Source organism: Erpetoichthys calabaricus, chromosome 6, assembly GCF_900747795.2.
Source record: "Erpetoichthys calabaricus chromosome 6, fErpCal1.3, whole genome shotgun sequence".
NCBI lineage: Eukaryota > Metazoa > Chordata > Cladistia > Polypteriformes > Polypteridae > Erpetoichthys > Erpetoichthys calabaricus.
This window is the reverse complement of record NC_041399.2, coordinates 149,755,684-149,779,279: the sequence shown is the minus strand read 5'-3', so window position 1 is coordinate 149,779,279 and position 23,596 is coordinate 149,755,684. Positions and strand designations below refer to the sequence as shown.

At 36.3% G+C, this 23,596-nt stretch overlaps 1 protein-coding gene across 1 annotated transcript in view; it reads right to left on the bottom strand.

Annotated features, from left to right (window-relative positions):
- LOC114653590 (leukocyte elastase inhibitor-like) overlaps window positions 1-23,596 on the bottom strand; it is a 31,947-nt gene that overhangs the window by 1,088 nt on the left and 7,263 nt on the right. Inside the window, exons 3-6 of the mRNA XM_028803987.2 lie at window positions 15,083-15,220; window positions 10,417-10,534; window positions 7,584-7,726; window positions 3,662-3,829 (exon numbers count right to left, since the gene is read on the bottom strand). Coding sequence (XP_028659820.1) covers window positions 3,662-3,829; window positions 7,584-7,726; window positions 10,417-10,534; window positions 15,083-15,220 — 567 coding nt within the window. The remainder of the gene's footprint in view (window positions 1-3,661; window positions 3,830-7,583; window positions 7,727-10,416; window positions 10,535-15,082; window positions 15,221-23,596) is intronic.

The following is a 23,596-nucleotide window of genomic DNA, read 5'->3' as shown; positions in this document are numbered from 1 at the left end:
TATGGGGTGACTTACGAGTAGACCTGCTGCTTCTTTGGATCGAGAGGTGCCAGTAAGGTGGTTCATCATGTAGTTTACTATGCTCCCTTGGGAGGGGTACAGGGCATGGCTCAGTGTGAGAAGACCTATGGCACGCTGGAGGCTAGACTGCCCAACTTAAATATACTGTAGGATGTCCAGGAGGGAGGAGAGTGACCAGTTGGCCTACCTCTCCAGGACTGTGACTGATTTTGCTTATGACCTTGCATTTTTATTAATCAATACTTCCCCCATTAAGGTTTATACTCTCCAAGAATGCTGCTGACTGGATTTTTTGTTTCCCTCTCATCTGTTGTCAACTGGCCCTTGCTCAATAATGGACATATTTTTAAGATCCTTTCACTTTAATCAGTTTTAAAACTGTTTTGTTTAACTGTGTTTTACCTGTTAACCTGTTACAGCATTCTAAGGTTGCACCCATTGAAGAGAAATACACAAAAAGTAAATTGATTTGAACTGAATCTCTCAGCAGGCCTTGAAGAGTCTGGAAATACTTCATGATGTGTTGGAACAAGATGCTAAGGGATAGGGTGGCCCGGCACAGCAACACTTATCAGAATAATCAGTTTGATAATGGTGGAATAAAAATATGATCGTTCAGGCCAATGTCCAATGTGTGGTTATGTTCACATTACAAACCTCATTTCTCAATTACAGTTTTTTGCTCAGATTGGATTTGCCTGTCTTGACAGTTCACATTCGTAAGTACAAGTAACCTGTATCTAACTGTAATATGAAGGCGTCTGTTCTCCAAAATGGCACATGTGCGCACAAAGATATATTTGTGCACCAGTAACCTTCATAATCAACCACAAAAAATGTCTTTTAAGAAATAACTCAAGGTAAAAACTGACAAAATTGATGTTTAAATGGCTAGTGTATGCATTTCACTTTGCTCTGGAGGATGGCAAACAATTTGTTAGCTGTACATAATTAAGTCAAGAAGGTGAAAAAACATCCAGACAGCTAGCTCTTGGTATTTTCTCAGCTATTGCTGGCACTGCAAGAGATGTGTGGGTGCTAGAGTGGAGCCAGCTATGGTGGGATTATGACTGTTGTCACCGCTGTAGCTCTCCTCCATTGTTGTTTTCTACACTGCCAGTGCTGGCTGATGACGACAACACTCAGCCCATGTATATAGGCAAAAAAAATCACATGAATTCCAATCTGACCGTTTTCATTCATGTCGCATAGCGATGAATCAGATATGTGTCTCATCTAGAACTACATACTAATGTGACTCAAATCTGATTTGGAAAGGTGAGGATTTCTGTGACCTGAAACCGTCAGATTTGTGTCACATTAAGGCAAAAAATTGGATCACTTCAACCTGGTAATGTGAACATAGCCATTACTGTCAAGAATAAGCCAACCAGATGAGAAGGTAAGCACCAAAGACACAGTTTATATAATATTTAGGATATCATTCTTCTTAGCTAGGTAAAAGTAAAGGGGAGAACTGTTACTAAGAAAAATATAGAAAACTTATTAAAGGACTTTGGCATTTTTCAAGTTCAAGTTATTTCTTCACAATCATGGTATATAGTAATTTGCCACATGGAATTTTGTTGTAAAGTGAAGCATTTTTTGATTAAAAAAAACCTAGTCTGCTCTATTGCTTTAAAATCCAATATTCAAAACAAAAGCATTAAAACTTGCAAAATATATTCAATTGTTCAGGACAGGAGTTTTATTGAGTACTAATTTGCATCTTGAGATAGCACACACACTTCAAAACTGCATATCCATGTCATTTTAAAAAGATAAGCGAAAAGCAGCATACAGTATATTTGTTAGATACAGCCGCTGTGAGAGGTGACTGACTGCATGCTACGCTTCACTGCCAGACTTCCTCTGCATCACCCTTTAGGACCTCGGGCATAGATTCACTTCATTTCAAAGTTCTATTATTGACATTATTGAATGACTTAGTTTAAGTCATTATTGACACCTACATGTGAACTGCTATCTCTGTTTTTTACAGAACAAGACAATAATCTCTGAAAAGAGTATCACTTACCACTTATCACTATGTGGAAACTCATTCCTGCCACTGGAAAAATTTTGATTGCATAATTTCACAAAACACGTTGCCTATCATCATGTACACATGTGGTTTGGCCGTCTAACAAGAGAAAGTCTAAGCATGTAGATAGTGTGGAAACAAGTGAGAAGAACAGACGGGGATATATTTAGTTTTGATCAGGTTTAATTTTAATAATTATACTACAGATATTTTAGTATAGGCCGAGTGGTAGTGCAGAGCTTTCATTCCTGCTTCATAGCACCTGGATCTCCATGGAGTTTACACATATTCCCTGTGTGTTTTGCCTGTGATTGTTTTGTAACAGTGGGTGTCAGTGAGTTTATTCACTCAAAAATGTGCTCCTCAGTTCTTTTATTATTATATCCCCAGGAAGAGTGACTCAGCATGCCCTATAAAATTCAATGGTTGGTTTGTGGTGCCCTAAGCTGTTTTTTTTTTTTTTTATTATTTCACCTTATACAATTTCTTGCATTAGGAATTTGTTAGTTTTCGCATACCCCTTGGGGTCAGAGCGCAGGGTCAGCCATTGTACAGTGCCCCTGGAGCAATTACAGGTTAAGGGTCTTGCTCAAGGCCCCAGCAGAGTAGGATCTCATTTGGCAGTGACGGGGATTCGAACCGGCAACCTTCTGGATACCAGCGCAGATCCTTAGACTCAGAGCCACCACTCTGCCCCGAATGGTCTGACTCTGTTACACACTCTGCCTCTTTCATTTTCGAATTTTTTGAAACTTTTTTTTTTTTTATCAAGGGCATCATGGTGGCTCAATGGTAGTGCTGCTATCTCACAGTAAGGTGATCAGGGTTCACGTACTAGTCCTCCCTGCGTGGAGATTGCATGTTCTACCCATGTTTGCATGGGTTTCCTCCCACAGTCCAAAGGCATGTAGATTATGTGAATTGGCAATATTAAATTAAAACTAGTGTGTGTGTTTGCCCTTTGGGAGAAAACTGGAGTACCGGTTTCCGGAGGAAACATGCAAACTCCACGCAGGGAGGGAGGACCTGGGAAGCGAACCCGGGTCTCCTAAGTGCGAGGCAGTAGTGCTACCCACTGCGCCACCGTGCCGCCAGCACAAGCGTAGGTTAGGTATTTTTTATGCTGCAAATTAATATATACCATGATTATGAAGAAATAACTGATTTGGAAAAGATTGACTTGGTAGTACATTTTGGGTTACATACAGTGCATTACAGTAAGTTAAAGAAATTAGATTTTACACTGCAAAAGAAAACTCTTACTTCCTAGTGTAGTTTCATGTAATGCCATTATCTTAGAGTGTGTTGCTCCCTTAAGAAGGGGATTACTTGCCATTATTGAAAGAAACACAAATTATTCTATATATCAAATAAATCTAAATGATGCTATCAGCTAAAGTTCAAGGTTTTGAAATATCTCACATAGTATGTCTCCCTCTCATTGTTTTTCGAAAAAAAAATTAATGTGTAGTCATGTCAAAATAAAACTTGTACAAAATGTTATTTTTTGCAGATCACAATCCCTAACATCTGTATGCTTGTACAGAAAATACTCAACATCACTGTGAATCTTTCTACTGTATCTGATAAATTTACCTGCTTTAAACCTGTGGAGCCATCATCGATGTCATCAGGAAGGAGGACAAACATGCTAACTTCCTCTTCTATGTAGGAAAGCTCTAACACTTTCAACTTCATCTCAGGTATATAATTGAAAGGAAACTTTCCCATCTGGTACATCATTTTCACTGGTTTGCTTTCATTCTGAAATGGAAAATATAACACATTTACTCAAGAAAGCTTACACAATCTACTGTCTTTTAAGAAGATGTACAGTGATCCCTCCTCGATCGCGGGGGTTGCGTTCCAGAACCCCCCATGAAAGGTGAAAATCCGCGAAGTAGAAACCATATGTTTATATGGTTATTTTTATATTGTCATGCTTGGTTCACAGATTTGCACAGAAACACAGGAGGTTGTAGAGAGACAGGAACTTCATTCAAACACTGCAAACACATTTGTCTCTTTTTCAAAAGTTTAAACTGTGCTCCATGACAAGACAGAGATGACAGTTCCGTCTCACAGTTAAAAGAATGCAAACATATCTTCCTCTTCAAAGGAGTGAGCGTCAGGAGCAGAGAATGTCAGAGAGAGAGAAAAGCAAACAATCAAAAATCAATAGGTGCTGTTTGGGCTTTTCAGTATGAATGTCAGCGAGACAGAGAGAAAAGCAAACAATCATAAACCGATTGGTGCTGTTCGAGCTTTGAAGTATGTGAAGCACCGTACGGGAAGCATATCGCTTGACAAAGCACCTGTAAGGAAGGGAGCAATGTGAAGGTAGTCTTTCAGCATTTTTTAGACGAGCGTCCGTATCCTCTAGGGGTGCGAACAGCCCCCCTGCTCACACCCCCTCCGTCAGGAGCAGAGAATGTCAGAGCGAGAGAGAGAGAGAAAAGCAAACAATCAAAAATCAATACGTGCTGTTTGAGCTTTTAAGTATGTGAAGCACCCTGCGGGAAGCATATCACGCAACAAAGCAACCCACAAGTAAGCCCAGCAAGGAAGGGAGCAATGTGAAGGTAGTCTTTCAGCATTTTTTGAGGAGCGGCTGTATCCTCTAGGAGTGCGAACAGCCCCCCCGTGCTCACAATATATTTGAGGAGTTTTATTTAATAGGTAATACGTGCTCTGATTGGGTAGCTTCTCAGCCATCTGCCAATAGAGTCCCTTGTATGAAATCAACTGGGCAAACCAACTGAGGAAGCATGTACCAGAAATTAAAAGACCCACTGTCCACTGAAACCCACGAACCGGCGAAAAATCCGCGATATATATTTAAATATGCTTACATATAAAATCTGCTATAGAGTGAAGCCGCGAAAGACGAAGCGCGATATAGCGAGGGATTACTGTATAACAATTAGGAGATTTGAAAGGTGTTAATTCCTTTACAAATTTGTATTTTTCAACCTCAAGTCTTTCAGATGTATTTTTTTTAATGGAGACTAAATGGACTTGCCAATGAAACAATACTATTGTAATTCTATTTTTATATAGTTAAATTTCCACTGAAATTCACAGTGTTGATTTTTACCTTTATTGAATGCTCTTCATTGATCCCACCGTCCCTATGGCAGCATTAGGCCCAAGGCAACAACCAGATAAGCATGGGGCTTCAGCTCAAATTAAAGCATAAATTCACATTCCTCACATAAGGCCAATTTCCAGTCACTTATCAACCTAACTTGAATCTCTTCAGGATTTTGGAGGAAAACTGGAGCACTTTAAGAAAAGTCCTTACAGACACAGGGTGATAGTCCCAAAGCCAAGCAGACAGTGACTCGGCCAGGATCCAAACCCTCTCTACTGTGTATAAAGCAAGAGCAAAAAGACATACCAGTTCATTTGAATGCATAATTAATACATAGACATTTGTTTGCATTAAAAGCATCAATTTAAGTAAGAGTTGCATGGTGTGGGGCTAACTAAAGCACAGTAGTAAAACTAAAATGAAACCTGGAAGTTTTCAACAAGAGTGATTTAATGTTGTGTGAAAAGCATCAGAATACAGAACGTGACTCACTGAATTTTGTATATAAGCCCAAGGGCATTTTTGTTTTCATCCCTTGCAGCACTCCCATCCCACTAATGCTGCCAAAACAGATCCACCAATACATTGAATGACTTACTTTCAGATGCAGCTTGTGCAGATTTTTAAAAGTCAAGTCAAACCCTTAGAATATGATGAGTGCATAAGAATTTGTCTTTACATTGTCAGCAGAACTACTAACTCTCTAAGCAGGACAAGGTAAGGAAATGTATACAATATGAGCTCTTTAAGCACTGGACAGTTTAATTTTCTTTCTTATTCTGTAAAGCAAGCACAACAGGACTATAACAATATGAGATATTGAAGCTTTATCAACAGAAATAGTGGTCAATTTTGCATAGCTGTGGGGGATTGTCTGCCAAAAAGGAAAGTATTAGTACAGTGATTGCTGGCAGCAGCTGAGAGTTTATCTGGAGCAACTGCTTTCTCTCACTTTTGTTTTATAGAACTCTCACTTCTTAAATTTAAAAGTGAGTGCTGGGGCAGGGAGAGTAGGGAAAGTGGTTGGGAATCAAAACTGACAAAAGGCACAGAGTTTCACCAAAGAAATATAAAATACATTCAGTTTGTCAACAAAAAAAACATATTCGCTGCCCAGTAGGATGATGGTAGTTTTTTTTTTTTCTATTTAGTCACCTCAGTGGAGGCTCAGAGTGCTAAATGAGTTCACAGGTAAAATTTGGTTACAATCTTTATAAACTACAAATTGTATAATTGTCAACCTCAAAAGTACAGATTAGTAACTGTTACTACTGTAGCACACATGGAGTTATCATTGCAACATCTAGATCTCTTTTAAGCAGCAAACAACTCTGAATGTTATACCATTCCAACCTGAGGTGCACAAACAAACCCATGCTTACCTGTTGGTTCTTCAGTTAACCTAACATGCATATGTTTGGATGTAGGGGGAAACTGTTGCACCAGAAGAAACCCCACACATACACAAGGACATTAAAATTACACAAAGACAAATTAATTAAAATAACTTCTTTGTGCTTTTTCTCTGTGTCTGCATATCTGTCTGTTGGGTTTAAAGGGGCAACAGCGACCTCTAGTGTTCACACTACTCAGCCTAGTAAGCAAAGTCTAACTGCCAGTTGAAATTGCTCTCTAGGTAATATAATGCTTTTTTCAATTGCTAAATTTACGAATAGCTTGATTTCCCAAAGTAACAACAACAACATTTATTTATATAGCACATTTTCATACAAACAATGTAGCTCAAAGTGCTTTACATGTTGAAGAAAGAGAAAAAAGACGAAATAAATAAGAATTAAAATTAGGGAACACTAATTAACATAGAATAAAAGTAAGGTCGGATGGACAGGGACGACAGAAAAAAAACAAAAATCTATTAAATCATAAAGCTACATGTGTAGAATTTATTAAAACAATAATGTAACACTTGTTTTAATTTTTTTTTAATATTTTAATACAAAAATAAGCACTTTGTTTTCAATGGAGTCGAAATTGTTGAAAATAATGTATTTATTATATCCCTCCATTGTGGAAATATTTCTCTACTTTTGATTGCATAGGACAAATAAATCTAAAAATTAAACTCTGTTTTTGCCTTTGTTCAAAAAGAGTGCTTCTACATCTAAGTTACTTTCAGAAAATGGACCAATACATCCTAGAAACACATACAAAAGCAAATTCTATATATGTGCATGTCAACATGAGTATACACATTCAGAAGAAATTAGAATAAAGGCATTAAAAACAGGATTTACACAAAAGAAGTAGTACAGCTGAAATATAAATAAATTGGTATTTACATTACTTTTAAAAAAATGCTTATAAAGTAGATCCTATAAATAAGTTTTGTTAAAAATTGTGGGTTACCATAAACAAATCAGAAACATAAATACAATTTTGTAAGGTGTAGTAAGAGCTACTCACCCTGTTAATTCTAAATGGCATTACTTCCGTGTTTTTCTCATCAAATTTTTTGAGCCAATTCCCCTTAAAGTAGATGGCATTTATCAAAATCAATCTTGTCATTGAATTGACGGAACCTTGCTGTAAAATATCTTTAATTTTACCTACAAATAAAGTAACAGATCATTTTTATTCACATTAGTCAGTGAAAGCTAAGATGTAGAAAAATTCTTGCCTTCATGCTTCAGAATAATTTATATACAACTTGTTATTATAGATAGATAGATAGATAGATAGATAGATAGATAGATAGATAGATAGATAGATAGATAGATAGATAGATAGATAGATAGATAGATAGATAGATAGATAGATAGATAGATAAAGTATCTATCTATTAATCCCAAGGGGAAATTCACACTATAAACACAAAATATAAACACATATATTACACACATTATAAACTGTTAAAAGTAAAACAATCTCCATAATTCAGTGTTATTTATGAAATGTGTTGTGATACTAATGGTTTGTGTGTAATAATTGTTGTAAAAACAAAAAGACCAGAAGTTGAACATGACAAATGTACTGTAGAACATTATACAACTGTATTTCAAATAAATAAAATAGGTATACTGTATATAAAATAGGAATATACAGTATAATAAACTAAAATCTTAATTATCACCAGTCAAAAGCTTCAAGTGTTACAGGAGAACACAAACAAAAAATGCACAACTAAATTCTTTGGTCACTTCCAAATAAATAAAATATATAATACAAAATAAACTAAAATCTCAATTCTCACCAGTCAAAAGCTTTCAGGTTATACAGGAGAACACGCTAATTTGTTGGTCAAAATAAAATCTTAATTCTAAAATCTTAAATATAAATCTAAAATATTTAAGCGTTCAAATTTTACAGGAGAACAGAAGCCAAGTTCTTTGGTCAGTTCCAAATAAATAAAGTAGGTATTAATACAAAATAAAATCTAAAAAATAAAACGTCTATACTGTATCCTTTCCTTTGTATTGATTCAAACTGTTTTAAATTATTGGGAAACAAACCCATAAATAAAAAGACAAAAAACATTCTGTATATACCCTTAGTACAAATTGAAGCCACTTTCAAATGTAAACGAAGGAAAAGATTAACAAAATTAACATATTCAGTCAATTGTGGTGCGTGTATGCTCCAAATCAAAAAAAAAAGTGTAAGGAACAAGAAATCCCCATTAGTGCAGCTCCTGTTTGGGTCTGAGACTGTGAAGTCTGGCATTGTGCATGCTCTAAAGAATGGCACTGCTTCAGATGGTACAAAAGATTAGTGGTATTACCTGTCTTTGTAGGAAGATCCTTTTGACACAATTTGCAGTGCATGCTACTCTGCTTCTTGTCGGACTTTAAATAGCCAAACTATCTCCAAACTACTGAATTCCTCAAACCCTTCCTTCCAACAATGTCCTCGTCTTTTGGGCCTTGGGCTGTCTACTGAGGTGTCTTCTTTGGTAAAACTAACTTTTTTCTAGTTTTGTTAGCATTTTCTGTCATCATTTTCTCTGTTATCTCACACCCACTCCTTATGTACTGGTGTGCATGGCCAACTGTTACACTCCGCGCTGTGTGCATCAACATAACTTGAAATGGCTTTACTGTATCTCTGTTCCAGCAACATGATTGGTTCGGCGCACCACTATTCTCATTATCATTGACTTTTTGTGTTGTCTGTCAAAAAATTGATAGAAAGTCAATTGCATCAATTCTATCAGCCATGTTTTATGTTTCTACTGACGAAAAGTTATTTTGTGATAATTATATTTAAAATACCTGGTGTAAAGTTTAGTAAAGTTGAAAGAAATTAATTTTTGGGGTCTGATGCAAGGATAGGATGATTTTTGAAAAGTGGTAGTATGAATGATCACTTAACTTACTTATGATACCAGATAAGAAATAAAACACCCAAAAACAATCAGCTGATCCAGTTTATTTACTTTGCCTTAAATGACATTTTTTAAATTACTCTTTTCAAATGAACTTCACTATTAATAATATAATAGTAGTTTAAACAGTTCAACATACTCCAGTTTTCTTTAACTATTCAATAAACTGAGTAAAAGTATCTGAATGTAACATCCCGAGAACTGTGCTGCACCTGTTCATTTTGCTTCAACATTTCAAACGCGCGCCACAGTCCCTTCACTTCACCAGATCGTCTGTTTCTTACTCCTCTCCCCCTCCCATTCTTATACATGGCTTTGCTTGTCAGTCATTGCAGTTTGATTGCTTCACTGGTTGTGAGAGGGTAGGTGGTGTCATGGGGAATACATTTTTATATTTTCGTACCATAGAAATGAAAGCTGTGATGTGTCAATGACATTGTTTCACAGGATACCAAAATAAATGATATTGTAAATAGAGGGTGGTTTGTCACTTCTCACAGAATTCAGGCTTTGATTAACTAAGCTAAATTCACTACACAATCATATGGCGACCCATCACAAACATGTCTGTGACCCAATATGGGTCCTGACCCACAGTTTAAGAAACACTGCTTTATAGGTTTTAGAATAGTTCTCAAGGTTTTCCAATACGTCTCACTATAATATTTTGATCATCCAATGGATCAAGACCAGCTCACTTCTAACGCATTATATGCGGGTTCAGTTAAAAAGCCATCTGAACCTTCCTCACCTGGCTCTCCTTGTTCTGGAGGAGCAGCAACATTTAAGCCATTGTCTTTCTAAGCAAGGAATTCCCACAAGCCACTTTGACAATTAATACATCTCTCTTCCACCAAATACTAATTATTATACTTGATTAGGAAAAAAAAATGGAACCAGGCACAATGTACTTACCTTCTGTCTGATTTTCAACCCACTCATTCACTTCTTGCATTATTTTTGCTGCAGCTCCAATAAAATCAGCTCCTACTAGGTCAGCATTATAGAATTCAAGGCAGTCAGCCAGAAACTCCTGTCGCAAAGCATAACAGACACATGTTCAGCTGTAATATGTTTAAATTGAATTTCAGGACTACACCCTGGAATTCATTAAACAAAAATACTATGAGTAAGGTCCCTCCAATGTAATCTGCCTCCTCCTCAGGGTCGTGTCCAACACTGAAAGGAAAGGACCACACAGTTTTACTGAAAAGATAATTCCCCTTTATCAAATAATGATATATTCACTATTTTTGGGTTGCAAGGCAGGGCAACATGATGGCACAATGTCCCAGGTGGGCTGCAGTTTTAAGCTCTGTGTAAATTTTACATATTCACACTGTGTACACAGTATATGGGTTTCTCTCCAGGCACTGTAAATTTCCACAAACATCACAAAAAAAAAAAAAAAACATGTATGAAAACTCTAGACCTGGTGTGATTCCGTGTAAAGGCCTTTAATTGATTAGAACTCCTTCCAAGTCAGTTTGATGATGCAATATTGGTTGTGCTGTTAAGAAAATGTACTGTTCATCAGAACACAGGGAGGTTCAGGATTAAACCCTGACAATGACCTGAAACAAGTTCAAGGGAACCCTGACTTAATAAATCAGCTGTAGTGAGTGGTCAAAAACACATATCTGAATTGACTATCCATGGAGTCTCACACTACAACCTGTCAGCTCATGGTCTAAGTTATTACCTGGAAATTGATCTATGCAGATAGTGGAAACTTTGGCATATACATTGAAATGACCTGTCAGGTAAGTGTAAGTAAGTCTTCCCACTCTGGTATTTTTTTTTAAGTCTCCTTTATCCTTCTAGATAGTTATGGAAGTCTTCTATCATCATCACTAGCATCATATCACTGATGCTTGCATGTAAGTAAACTTCACAAAGATCAACACAATCCACTGTCGGTACAATTGCCGAGCGTTACAACATGACATTCTTGTTGCACTATTCAGTAATAAAAGTGTTCTGAGGTCACTGTGCCCAAACCCTTCCATTTAACACCATTTTACAGTGAACCCAAAATGTGTCCCTTTAGTGGCAGCAATTTTGATGTTCCATGAAGGTTTTCATGCAAATTGGACCATTGTTATCAGATAGTAAGGTTATGTTTAAAGTTTATATTAAACCATGGCCCTAATACCCAAGGGGTGTTGCATACCCTGAAATTCAGTTGACTTCCAAAATCTTGTATCTAAATACGGTAAATATAAGACCACTTCTTATACATCTCAAGGAAAATGTGAACCAGTGTACAAATTTACCAGGATATTTTCAGAATAGAATATGATATAAATTATAATACATTAATACTGTACACAGAAATGCATACAATCAATATTGACTATGTCACTGTGGTCTGTGTATTTAATAAGCTTTCTACTCAAGTTATGTTGGGTACGGAAGGCAAAAGTTTTGAGGTAAGGTAGTTATGCTAACTAATCTTGGCTCTGGAAAAGCGCCAATATGTTGCATGTTGATTGGCACAGGCCAAGTAAGAATTTAACTGGACTCTTTACATATGACAATAATGACCCCAAAACCATATAAATCTACTTCTGGGTTCAGCCTTTTTATGATATTTTATGTAATCAACAACATTTTCCCCATTTCTAAGTATGCTTGTTTCACCAATGGGGCCCATCTCCCTCACTCTGTGAATCACGCACGATTCACCAAGGGGGAAATCCCCTCATACTTTAAATGCTCTCCAAGGAACTTAAAAGGTAATACAGGGTCCCGAAATCTAAGATGTTATAATCCAATGGGTTATATGAAACTTATTCCAAAATGGTTGAGAAGAAAAAAAAACAGCAGCAGTTGTTACCTCTGATGACATGTATTTGTTGATACACTTATTTAAACTTCGTAAGCAGCGATAAAATTGTCAGGGGCAGCACATCAGTTGATGGGAATTGTAGCCCCCACTTTGGCTTTTGCATTAAGTTGCAGATAAGGTGAATAGGGTGGGGGGTAATATATATATTAAATACATTTCTTATAGGATCAGGATTGAAATTGACTACGCAAACAGCCACAGCACCTAGCAAGAACCTGTTAAACACACTGTCTTCAGGCTTTGCCAAACTTTGCTTCATTCACTTCACATCTTCAGGTGGCTTTTATTTGTATAAATTGGCACACCCCATTTCTGCATGAGATCGCTATGGCAAAACAGGGGACGTGGTGTGTTAGAATGTCCAACTTGTTAGAACATTATTCATGACAAATATCAAATCCATCAAGGCATTTATATACCTGTACAGTACTAGCAGGAGTACCAGGCGTTGCCCAGGAATCTGTAACTGGTGAATTTCCTAAATGAAAGAAACAGAACATAGAAATAGAACAAACAGTTTTCTGATTGACATTTTATTGTAATAGGTAATATAAGTGGTCACTCCAGAGCCTTTGGCTACACTATATTTTTTGTTTTGCCTTGTGGTGCAAAAATGAACAAATTCTGAGGATTGCCCACTGTAGAACATGCTACGTTGTCTGTGTGAAAAGCATGGATTTTCCAAAATGATGCGTTTAACTTGCAGTGATTACCCTTGAGCCTTATTAATTGACATAGCAAAAGCCAAACAAACATGAAGTTGTAGCCGTTTGAAATCAAAGGGTAAATCATTTGGAATCAGCGGAATTCTTGGTATGAAAACATCTTCACGTCTTGCACAATGTTTCAGACTCCCTTGAAACAGACTTTTTTCTGACATCGGAAATGGACTTTCTAATTTTACGTCTTTTTTTCAGTGGCATGGGTATATTAGCGAAAAGCAGGACAATTATAATGTGTTACATGGTATTACGTACGGAATAAGAACCACAGTGAGATGAATGTACGTTATTTACAATACGTCAGAAAGCGAACAAATAGCACCAGTCAGTCAGAAAGACCAAGACTGAAATCGTACTGTGAGTCGGAAAGCGAGCAAATAGCACCACAAATATGGAATCCAGTCACTCGCACTGAGTCGTTCACGTTTTACATCCATACGGCAGTTCCCCTTCACCTGATGAAAGCAGTCGGCCTTCTCATACTTGGACACTTTCGCCATCTGTTGGCAATTTAAAGAAACTTTGGTAAAGAGCGATGCACAGGGACCAAACGTGCCGGTAGATGGCGCCGCCGTTAACATTTGTTGCAACGTGCGGCCATCTTGTCAATGATAAGTACGGGGACGTGTGCCGAACATTGTGTCGGAGAAAAGGTGCTCTGCGCTTCACCACGAACATTTTTCCCAACCAGATATACCCCATGACCTCCTCCTGGTTACAAAGGAACCCCATCCCCAGTTTGGTGGCTATCGGACGCCCAGTGCAGATTTGTATGGCGGACAAACAAACATACATACACACATACATACATCGACTCTACTTTATATATTAGATTAATATATAATATTATATATAATATAATAATATATAGGCGGCACAGTGGCGCAGTGGTAGCGCTGCTGCCTCACAGTTAGGAGACCTGGGTTCGCTCCCCAGGTCCTCCCTGTGTGGAGTTTGCATGTTCTCCCCGTGTCTGCGTGGGTTTCCTCTGGGTGCTTCGGTTTCCTCCCACAGTCCAAAGACATGCAGGTTAGGTGGACTGGCGATTATAAATTGGCCCTAGCGTGTGCTTGGTGTGTGGGTGTGTTTGTGTGTGTCCTGCGGTGGGTTGGCACCCTCTCCGGGATTGGTTCCTGCCTTGTGCCCTGTGTTGGCTGGGATTGGCTCCAGCAGACCCCCGTGACCCTGTGTTCAGATTCAGCGGGTTGGAAAATGGATGGATAATATTATATTATATTATATTATATATATGTATACACACACATACACATGATAGATTAGATAATACTACACAGGTAGAGAATACATATTATATACTTCCTAAAAGGTGTTTGTGTTTTTGCTAAAATGATCTGAGTATCATTTATCCCCTTATAATCTTAGAATTATACTGAATATATTTTATAGCCTGTTAAATTTTAAAATTAAAAAGTATTTTGGATTTAAAATTCGGGTCATCAAAAGAAATTGGAATTTGATATGTCAACTTATTTTAAGTGTCCCTATTTTTAATGCATTTAATGCAGAATTTTTAGCTTTTAGTAGGATAGGTCTTTGCAAGTGAAAATATACAATAGATCAAAATATAACATATCAAATCAGGAATCTGCCATAGATGGGTCCAAAATATATCAAGTGTGTAATACATTTTAACGTGTTGATTTTAAAAGGTTATTCTATAGTTTCATTATAAAATACAAGATGTGCTTACCTATAGGTCAATTAAACAGCATTTTATTTAATATTATTTAATGCTCACTAAGTGGCAATATGTATTGTTTTCAGATAGTTTCTAAATTGTGCAATGTCCAAGCAAAGATAAAAATACTGTAAACATTCCAAATGGCATATTCCAAATACGTATAAATGCCAAATAAGGCTAAACTAAACTCCAGTTCACCAAGTAGCTTATCATTTGTAAAAGCATATTTGTTTACATTTATAGCATTTACATCAAAACAAACAAACTGATGACTTTTTATATATAATTTGACTGCAAGCCACCCACCTTTTGAAAGTTGAAAGTCTTTTCTCCGTACAGACGGTTAGCTAATTTCAGTTTATAAGTCGCTTGTGGTTTATTGATTTCATTATTCAGCGCCTGAAATGCTGAATTAATTTTTTCTGTCTTGTCAAAATGAAGTACCTGCAAAATGAGATACAGGGGCTGAGCTGGTGGTAAAGAAATGAGTTTAAAATAATAAACTATAAAACATTCAAAACCTACTGTTCAGATTTTACAAATTATAGTACTTATAACCTAAGGCAATGAATATCAGTCATCTAGCAGTCACTGAATAGTTCACTTTTCATAAAATATTGCTGGAACCTTCTAATCATCTTTGTACTCTCTCTTGCATTTTACCAATTTCAGCTAACAACCCATAACATTTATATAAAGTATAAACCGTTTTCTTCCCATAGTTCACTAATTTGCATATTCACTGTGAGAGATGCATTTATTCCACAATTTAATTCAGGCTTGCAGATACAGTATATAATAAATCTAACAAAAATGTCCTGTGGTGGGTTAGCCTCGAAGGCTCCTCTTGGCCCTCAAATTAACATTTTTAGAAGGCCCATTTTACACCTTGGCCACACTGAATGTTTTGAGAGATACTACACACAGTGCCAACAACAACTTATAGACCATTTACTGCAGGGCATTTTTCAATCCTTATACCGTTAACTCCATTTTTTATTACTACTTTCTTTTTATGATTTCTCAATTCATTCTGGAAGCTACTATGCTGAGGATGACTAATTCCCACATACACTGAAATTACCAATTATATTCCTATCAAACATCTCCATTACATATTGCACTATTCTACCTAACATTATGTCTTTAAAGGAATAAACAAGATAATCTAATATGTTTTGTATATAAATGAACTTTGAGTTAAATCAGTCTCTCTACAATCCCAAAAGCTCACTCATTCTATACAGATTAAGTTGTAACATTTTGCAGTTTCCTTTACTCCTTGATTCAATCCACAGTAAGCTGTCTCAAATGTATACATTTATGACTTCATCTGTATTACGCTTCTCAGAGTACACTGCAACCGTGATCTCATTCTGGATCTGATGTAGATGAATCTGTTTTTATTCCCAGGCCCATTGCTAAAGATGGAATTGATAACCAGCATTTTAAACAAAAATCACGTTTCTAATACACACAGTTGTAGTTTGACTCTTTTTGTACCTTGTACTAAATGATAAAATATGCCTATAGGTTTAATTATCTTTAACAAGGGTTAGAATTTGTTACAGACAGCAAACGTGTTCACCAGGTAGGATATTGGCCCTTGGTACTCTGAGAAGATACATGGGTCTGGGCTATTTCAGCCTAATATTAGTGATGAGCCAGCAATTTGAGCTAAACTGTATTTTTTGCTTTGCAAAAAGAATCAGAAAATTATGGCTATTAAGTCACAAGTTAAATTTGCACAACTGAGGTAGGAAGAATGGTGTTTTAATATACAAGGTATAATAACAACTTTTTTTTCTCCCTATATTTTTATTTCATCTGAAACCTTGTAGCAGTGCTGATGAGAGGATTACTCCTCCCATTAGGCAGCAGAAGTGCACTGTACGTGATGGGAGACGGCCTGATTAGTGCAACTTGCACATTCTTTGACTGGAAAGACTGCAGGTAGATTTTTTTTCCTCAACTACTTTGCACAACAATTTTATTAACTCACTGAACTACAGCTTTCGCTTAACATAATGCCTTTTTGACTCATTGTTGGGTGCCATTAGCCATATTGCACTGCCAAAAAACACTGTACCCCCATTTATTTTCATCTAGAACATTTCTGAGAAATCAGCAGGCCCATCTGGGGAGTACAGAATTGGTAAACTCCTAAGGTTTCTTTCTTTCCATTGCAGTGAAATGAATTTAAGTGTCAATTTCCCTATTAGTGAATATTGTGTAGCGCTGTGGCACTGCAATACCCACTGGCAGCAAGTCACCATGATTTTTCACTCTACATAAATCTTTTTGGTAATTCACAGTCCTTAAAAGGACTGCTCAGTTTTGCTGCAGAAGTTGAAATTATTTGGCAGGACTGATATTTTTCCAGGCTCTGAAGCTGCTAATTTGCATGAAGGAATGGCTTGCTACATCTGTGCCATCTCACTTGTCCTCGTTTTCCCACACCAGTTTGATGATGGCCGTGTACTTCATATTCCCAGATGTGTCACAAACTCTGTGACTCCTTTTCGAGATAGTTTATATTATTTTTTTACCTAATTGAAATTACTGGAGCACTAACAGTTTATTCAGATGTCTATTATTTTCTTCATCACACACAATGGAACAATGTGAGTTATGATAAGTGTGCCAAAGGTCTGATATAGCAGCTAAGCAGTCAGCCATGAGTCACCATTTAGGAAAAAAAATATATTAATAGAATATGCATCTGTAGTCAAACCATTTTGTGTATATATGATTCAAACAAAGTAAAAAGGTATGCAAATATGGTCATGTGTGAGCCGGATGAAAGGGACGGTGATTCACACCTGGGTACCAGCATTCAGTTGGCACTGCTCTTGACAATATTAGGGGTTCTGTCATGCATACAAAGGAAAAGAAAAATAGCATTAATCATGTTTTCTGAATACAATTTCAGAGACACAACAGCATGACATGCACACTGATGAAATAATTCAAAATTAAAAATGCAGTGTCCATTGGTGTCATCCATGGTGCTTCTAGTGTTAGATATGGTTCAATATGCTGTCTACTTACAGTTTGTCACTTCAAGTTTCACATTCAAGGAATGGCCTATCAAATTTTGTTGGGCTATTCCAACTATTTCATAATCTTTTTTGGAGCCATGATGCCCTAGATAATCCAAGAAGACATATGAGTAAACACACATGACAAGGTGTATGAACCAAAGGACATAAACGCATGAATACACAACATTCACATCAGTCTGCAGATCCAGCTCCATCACTTGTGACAGGCTCCCGTAAAGGTAGTCTGGGACAGGGACTGCACGACCATAGATATTTTGCCGTGAACCAGATATGCAACTGTGCTGCTTTCCACAATGACTGTAAAGCTGGTAGGATGATAACAGTAGCAACACACATCTGAAAATCATCCCAGACTGTCTTCATATATGCAAAAATTCAGCTTCACATGATGAAAAAAAGGTATTAAAAGAATTTTTCATATACATTAATTTTCGTAAAATAATTGTTTGCAAAGCAGGGTAGGATATACTGTGTAAAAGCATACTGTGTGTCATATACATCTTTAAACCAATAAGCAATATGAGACTGAATTTTATCAATGCTATGATTATGGATTATGCACACCTTAGTGCTCCATTCATGTTGAAACTACTGCATTTCTGTATCAGATCCCATAGACCACATAGTACTTCCATTTACAATGCTGCTAGTTGAATGCATGCAAGGAATTTCTGTTATAGTTAAAGATCCTCCACAAATTATATGTGCAACATATGCCAGCAAGCAGTCAGTAATAGGAATCCCAGGCACTCATTTATAACAATCAAACCATGCATACATACCACCAAGGCTACCACCATGCTAGAAATTAAACCTTGCTCAATTTCAGATAGTAAAACTAAAACTGATACTTTATATACACCCTGCAAACTAGAAGTGGTTTGAGAATGCATATATATATATATATATATATATATATATATATATATATATATATATATATATATATATATATATATATATATATATATACAAATACACTGTATGTACTGTACATATGATACATTAGACATACATTTCTGTTCCTGTATTGGCAGCAACACCCTTGCCGGGTTTATTTGTAACATTTATAACTGTTGTAAGCAGGTAGTACCTTGAAAAAAATATTCAATAATATTTGCAAAACAACACAATTCAAAATTTTTGAATGGCAGGAATACATTTTCACAGTATATAAAGGGAAAATAATCAACCATTTAAAAAGAACAGTGGTAAAGACTTCAACTAAGTAAGCCTTAGAAGTTACTTGTACTGAATTATCACAGGAAACAATTCAAAATCTGGTAGTTGTTTGAAGAACTGGAAAGACTGAAAAAGGAACACTTACAAATATGACACTGGGGTTATGCAACAATGCAGCACCTTACAGCAAAGAGCAACTGAACTGAATAGAATGAATAATTTAATGGCAAAAATACAGGGACACTTTTGTAGCACCTCCCATAATATACCATATACCCCCCACCCCAAAGGCCACACAACATGCCTAGACAAATTTAGCAAAATCCTTCATATTTCTATCAAATGGCAAAGAGAAGGTCCACAGTTCCATGGTTAGGACAGAATTTGATTTGTTCCTCCTAGATATGGCGTTTAACCAGTCATAGGCTTTCTAGGGGTGGCTAAGGAGTGGTCCCTTGGTAACTGGAGTCTAATATTCTTTACACAATAGCAGGTTATACAACTTACTCAAGGCGAGATAGTTATTATGAAACCTTGTGGTTTACTGGGTCACACTGCTTGTCAGTACAATTTTCTAATTATCAACACCATACAGTAAAGATTACCATCCCATAATCCTTTACAAAAACTTATGAACAATCTTAACTAAAACAGGACATTCATCACAACACAGAATCACAACATCATTTATTAAACTATTACAAAATATCATCAAGTCAAGATTTGAATTACTACAATCTCACACTACTTGGTTACTTGCTGCATGTGCCTATGGTACTCTGTGTGAAGAAAAACTTTGTAGTGTTTATATGAAATGTACTCTTCCCCAGCTTCCATCTGTGTCATGTGTTCTATCTGAAGGACCCACTTTAAAGTAACACCTGGCATCTACTGTACTTACTCCCTTTATAATTCTGAACACTTCTATCGTGTCACCTCTAAATTTCTTCCGGTTTAAACTGAAAAGATTCAAATCCTCCCATTTTTCAACTCATGGCATGCAGTTCTTGTAATCTGATAACCAAAACTGGCCACAATATTTCATATGAAGCCTCACAATTGAGTTCTGTACCTTAAGAATCACTTACCCTTGATGCACTCCACATAACATACCATGTAACCCAACATAGTATTTGCCTTTTTAATTGCTACTGTGTTTTAAAATGTTTTTACAGTTTCTTTTAATTTTTGTTATTAAAATGAGTATTCAAGTAATTTTCTGTAAACTCATGGTTCTTGCTGAGAATTACATTAAAAGCTTTAGTCAGATGACCTAGACACTTCTACTCTGAGTAACATAGTCTTGTATGCATCCTTATATTGTACATGTAGATTTTGTCAAACTTTCAATGATTCATTTTTCCACACAATATAGCACTCACCACAACATTGTATGAAGCATTCTAAGAATCCATATTGCAGAAGGGTTAAGGCACAATGTTGGATTCTAAGTGTAGTTTGCTAATAAATCAGTAAAGTAAGAAGTACAATAGGATCAGTAAAGAAGGTATCCAAAAATAGAATTTGGTCAGATGATACTAGCAGCATAAATGACACTCTCTCCTGCATTGTTTTTACAGGAATGTTCTTGTTATTCTAAAATAAAGTGTGTATTTCTTTTCCTTTCAGTTTTCCCACTGAACATGTGTATAGGGTTGTGTGTGATTTTCTCTAATTTACCTGGTGTGCCACATGGAGAGAGTTTCTTGTAAGAGATGTTACTGCAATGACACACTTTGGCCAAACCAGCAAATGGAAAAATTACTTGACATTTTTTTTTACTGCATGTTTGAATAAAGGTTTTAGTGTCCTTAAGTAAGTAAAATACAGCTTTTAAACATGTACCATAACTACAAACTAATGGCAAGATAGGCAATTTGTAGTGTATATTGTCAAAACAGTTAAACGATTTGGGTTATTTCCTAGTACTATTTATCAGTGAAGACACCAATTATAAAAGTCTAATTAATAGTTTATAGAAAAATAAACTGACAGTAAAAATACTGTAATTTAAAGGTACCTTATCAGCATACAAAAGAATCATTTATTCAGTTTATAAAGCCATCAAACAAAACAGTAAATGATGTGAAATAGAATTCTGCACAGCTTAATTGGCATGTATTGTAATCCGTGAATAGCTTTGTACTGATAAAGCCATCTAGGCCCAATTTTCCACTTTTCACCAGCTAGGAAGTTAATTTTCAATAAAACGTGTTCACCAAATTACACAAATCAGATGACATATTGTGGAGTCTGCTTGCTATACAGAAGGAGAGAGAGAAAAAAAATAAGGATACAAACTTCAATTGAAACTACTAAAAGAATTTTTGGTGCATCTACTGAGAGCAATTCGTGCAGTAAAGTAAGGCTTATTCTGAAAAAACAGTATACCAGAAAGTACACATACTTTTTGTCTGAGGCACCAAGGTGTGGTTAAACAAGACACAAAGGGTGAAAGCATTGAAAATGACTCATTATTCATATAGACATAAAGAAAAAATAATCAACTGCACATTTAATTAAGCATCACTTGTTTAAAATATGAAATTCCTTACATTTACTTTGCATTTGCTGCAGTCCACTCTCTGGTCTCATGACAAAATTTGCCATAAACAGCCCCTTAGATATAATCACTTTTACATAGCTGTCATTGAAAGTTTATCACTTAAACAAGAAGTCATCTGATTAATACCACAATAAAGAAGGAATGAAAAAGGGAGGAAAACACAAAGGGAAAATAATAAAAAAGGGAAAAAAATAACCATAATTCCTCTCTAGATTTCCTTAATCTATGGTCCTTGCCCTCATCTAACTGACATAGCTGTACTCTTACCCAAGCTTCTGCTGGACACCTAATATTGTCTCAGTTTTCCCTGAATTCTTGTCTGTATTCTGTAATAATATTAGATTAGGCACATTTTTGTGTATTTTGGAAGTTTTTGTACTTGTAGATCGCATTTCTATTGTTTACTTGCCATTTTGATTTCGTTGCGAAAAGTTAATTTTGGCTAATATCTTTTTTTTTTTTTTTTTACTATTTACACATGCCTTTGCTCATCACATTAATGACCTCACAGTGGTAACTGCAATAGTTTCAGTATTCAGTGTTCCTCAGTGGATAAAAGAATGTTTGGTTTAGTGTAGTTAGCTTACTTCCAAGTAAGCTTTAGTGCTAGATTTTTTGATTCCCTGACCTTTGATTTTTGCCTTGCCTTACTTATTTTGTCCATTTTGACTTCCTGGTTACCCCCAACTACATCTTGTTTTCATTACAATCTTCTAGGGCCTCGTGTATAAATGGTGTGTATGTCGTTTCCACCCTCACTTCAAGGTGTATAAAAAGTAAACCTGGCATAAAGAGACACACATTGTCACAGTAGCTTTGCACCATGCGTAAGCATGTTACTGCTCAGTTTTGTAAATGACCCACCATCAAAACAGTGGTACTGTTTCTGTGTGGTGCCCCTTTCTTTTTTACATTTGCATCCATGACGTGGGATTTATCAAATACACCGAAATTAACTGCATATCGTTTACAAATTTAATTTACTTGATTATAATCATTCTGTAACAATATAATGGTGCACAGAATGGCCAAACTATTTCAACTACCATAGCTGCTTTAGTGTTGTTAGAAGACATCGCAAATAGAAAAATTAGAAAAGAGTGAGTATTTATAGATGATAATGACTGGCTTCTAAGTTAATTTTAACTTCCAAGAGCTATCCTCTTAGAGTTGTGTGCTGAACTGGTGATTGCTTTACAAAGGCAGACTTTGAGGAATTGTGCTCTGCCTGCTGCTTTGCAAGTTCTGTCTACCCTCAGGTTTTTAGCCACAGGAGCTTTTCAGCATGGACTGAGACCGATCGGGTATTTCACAAACATCACTGAGTTGCTTCATGCCAGCTGTACGGGATGGTATTATCTAACTGTCAGCCAGATATATAAGATTTGTTTACACTGTGGTTGAACTGGCAACTATCAAAGCGCAATTCTCACCAATGCCCGGTTTTTTAAATGTATCGGAGCAGTCAACTGATTCCAGAACAGCATCCATCAACACACAGCCAGGTGGTCACCCAGCCGCCTGGAGTCGTGTTCTTGACATGGAGGTCAGCTTTTGTAATATTATCTGAAACAGAATAAACAGATGATGGGCTGCAACTTGCCTTTTCATATCGACTTTGATATCTGACCCCATCTTTTTTATTTTGGACACTGTGCGACTTTCTGAACTTGAACTTTTGAGTGTCTCCACCATGCTGTATCACTCCATCAATTTCCTTTTGTTGCTTATAACACTGTTTAAGACAACAAATAGTATGTTTTTCTTTGCCTCCACTTTTAATTCTTTTTTCCACATGCTTTTGACATTGTCTTTTAACAAAACACTGAATGGAAGTGGCTATTTATATTGATTTGCATATTCAAATATTCAAAAGTCAGGGGGAGTCAGGGTCGGGCTGTAGGCATGTGCACGTGCGTTAAAATTCATGTTGATTTATAAAGGGTATTTGCATGGAACTTTACTTATGCACAGTTTTATGCATCTGAATTTTTTTGTGTGTACGCA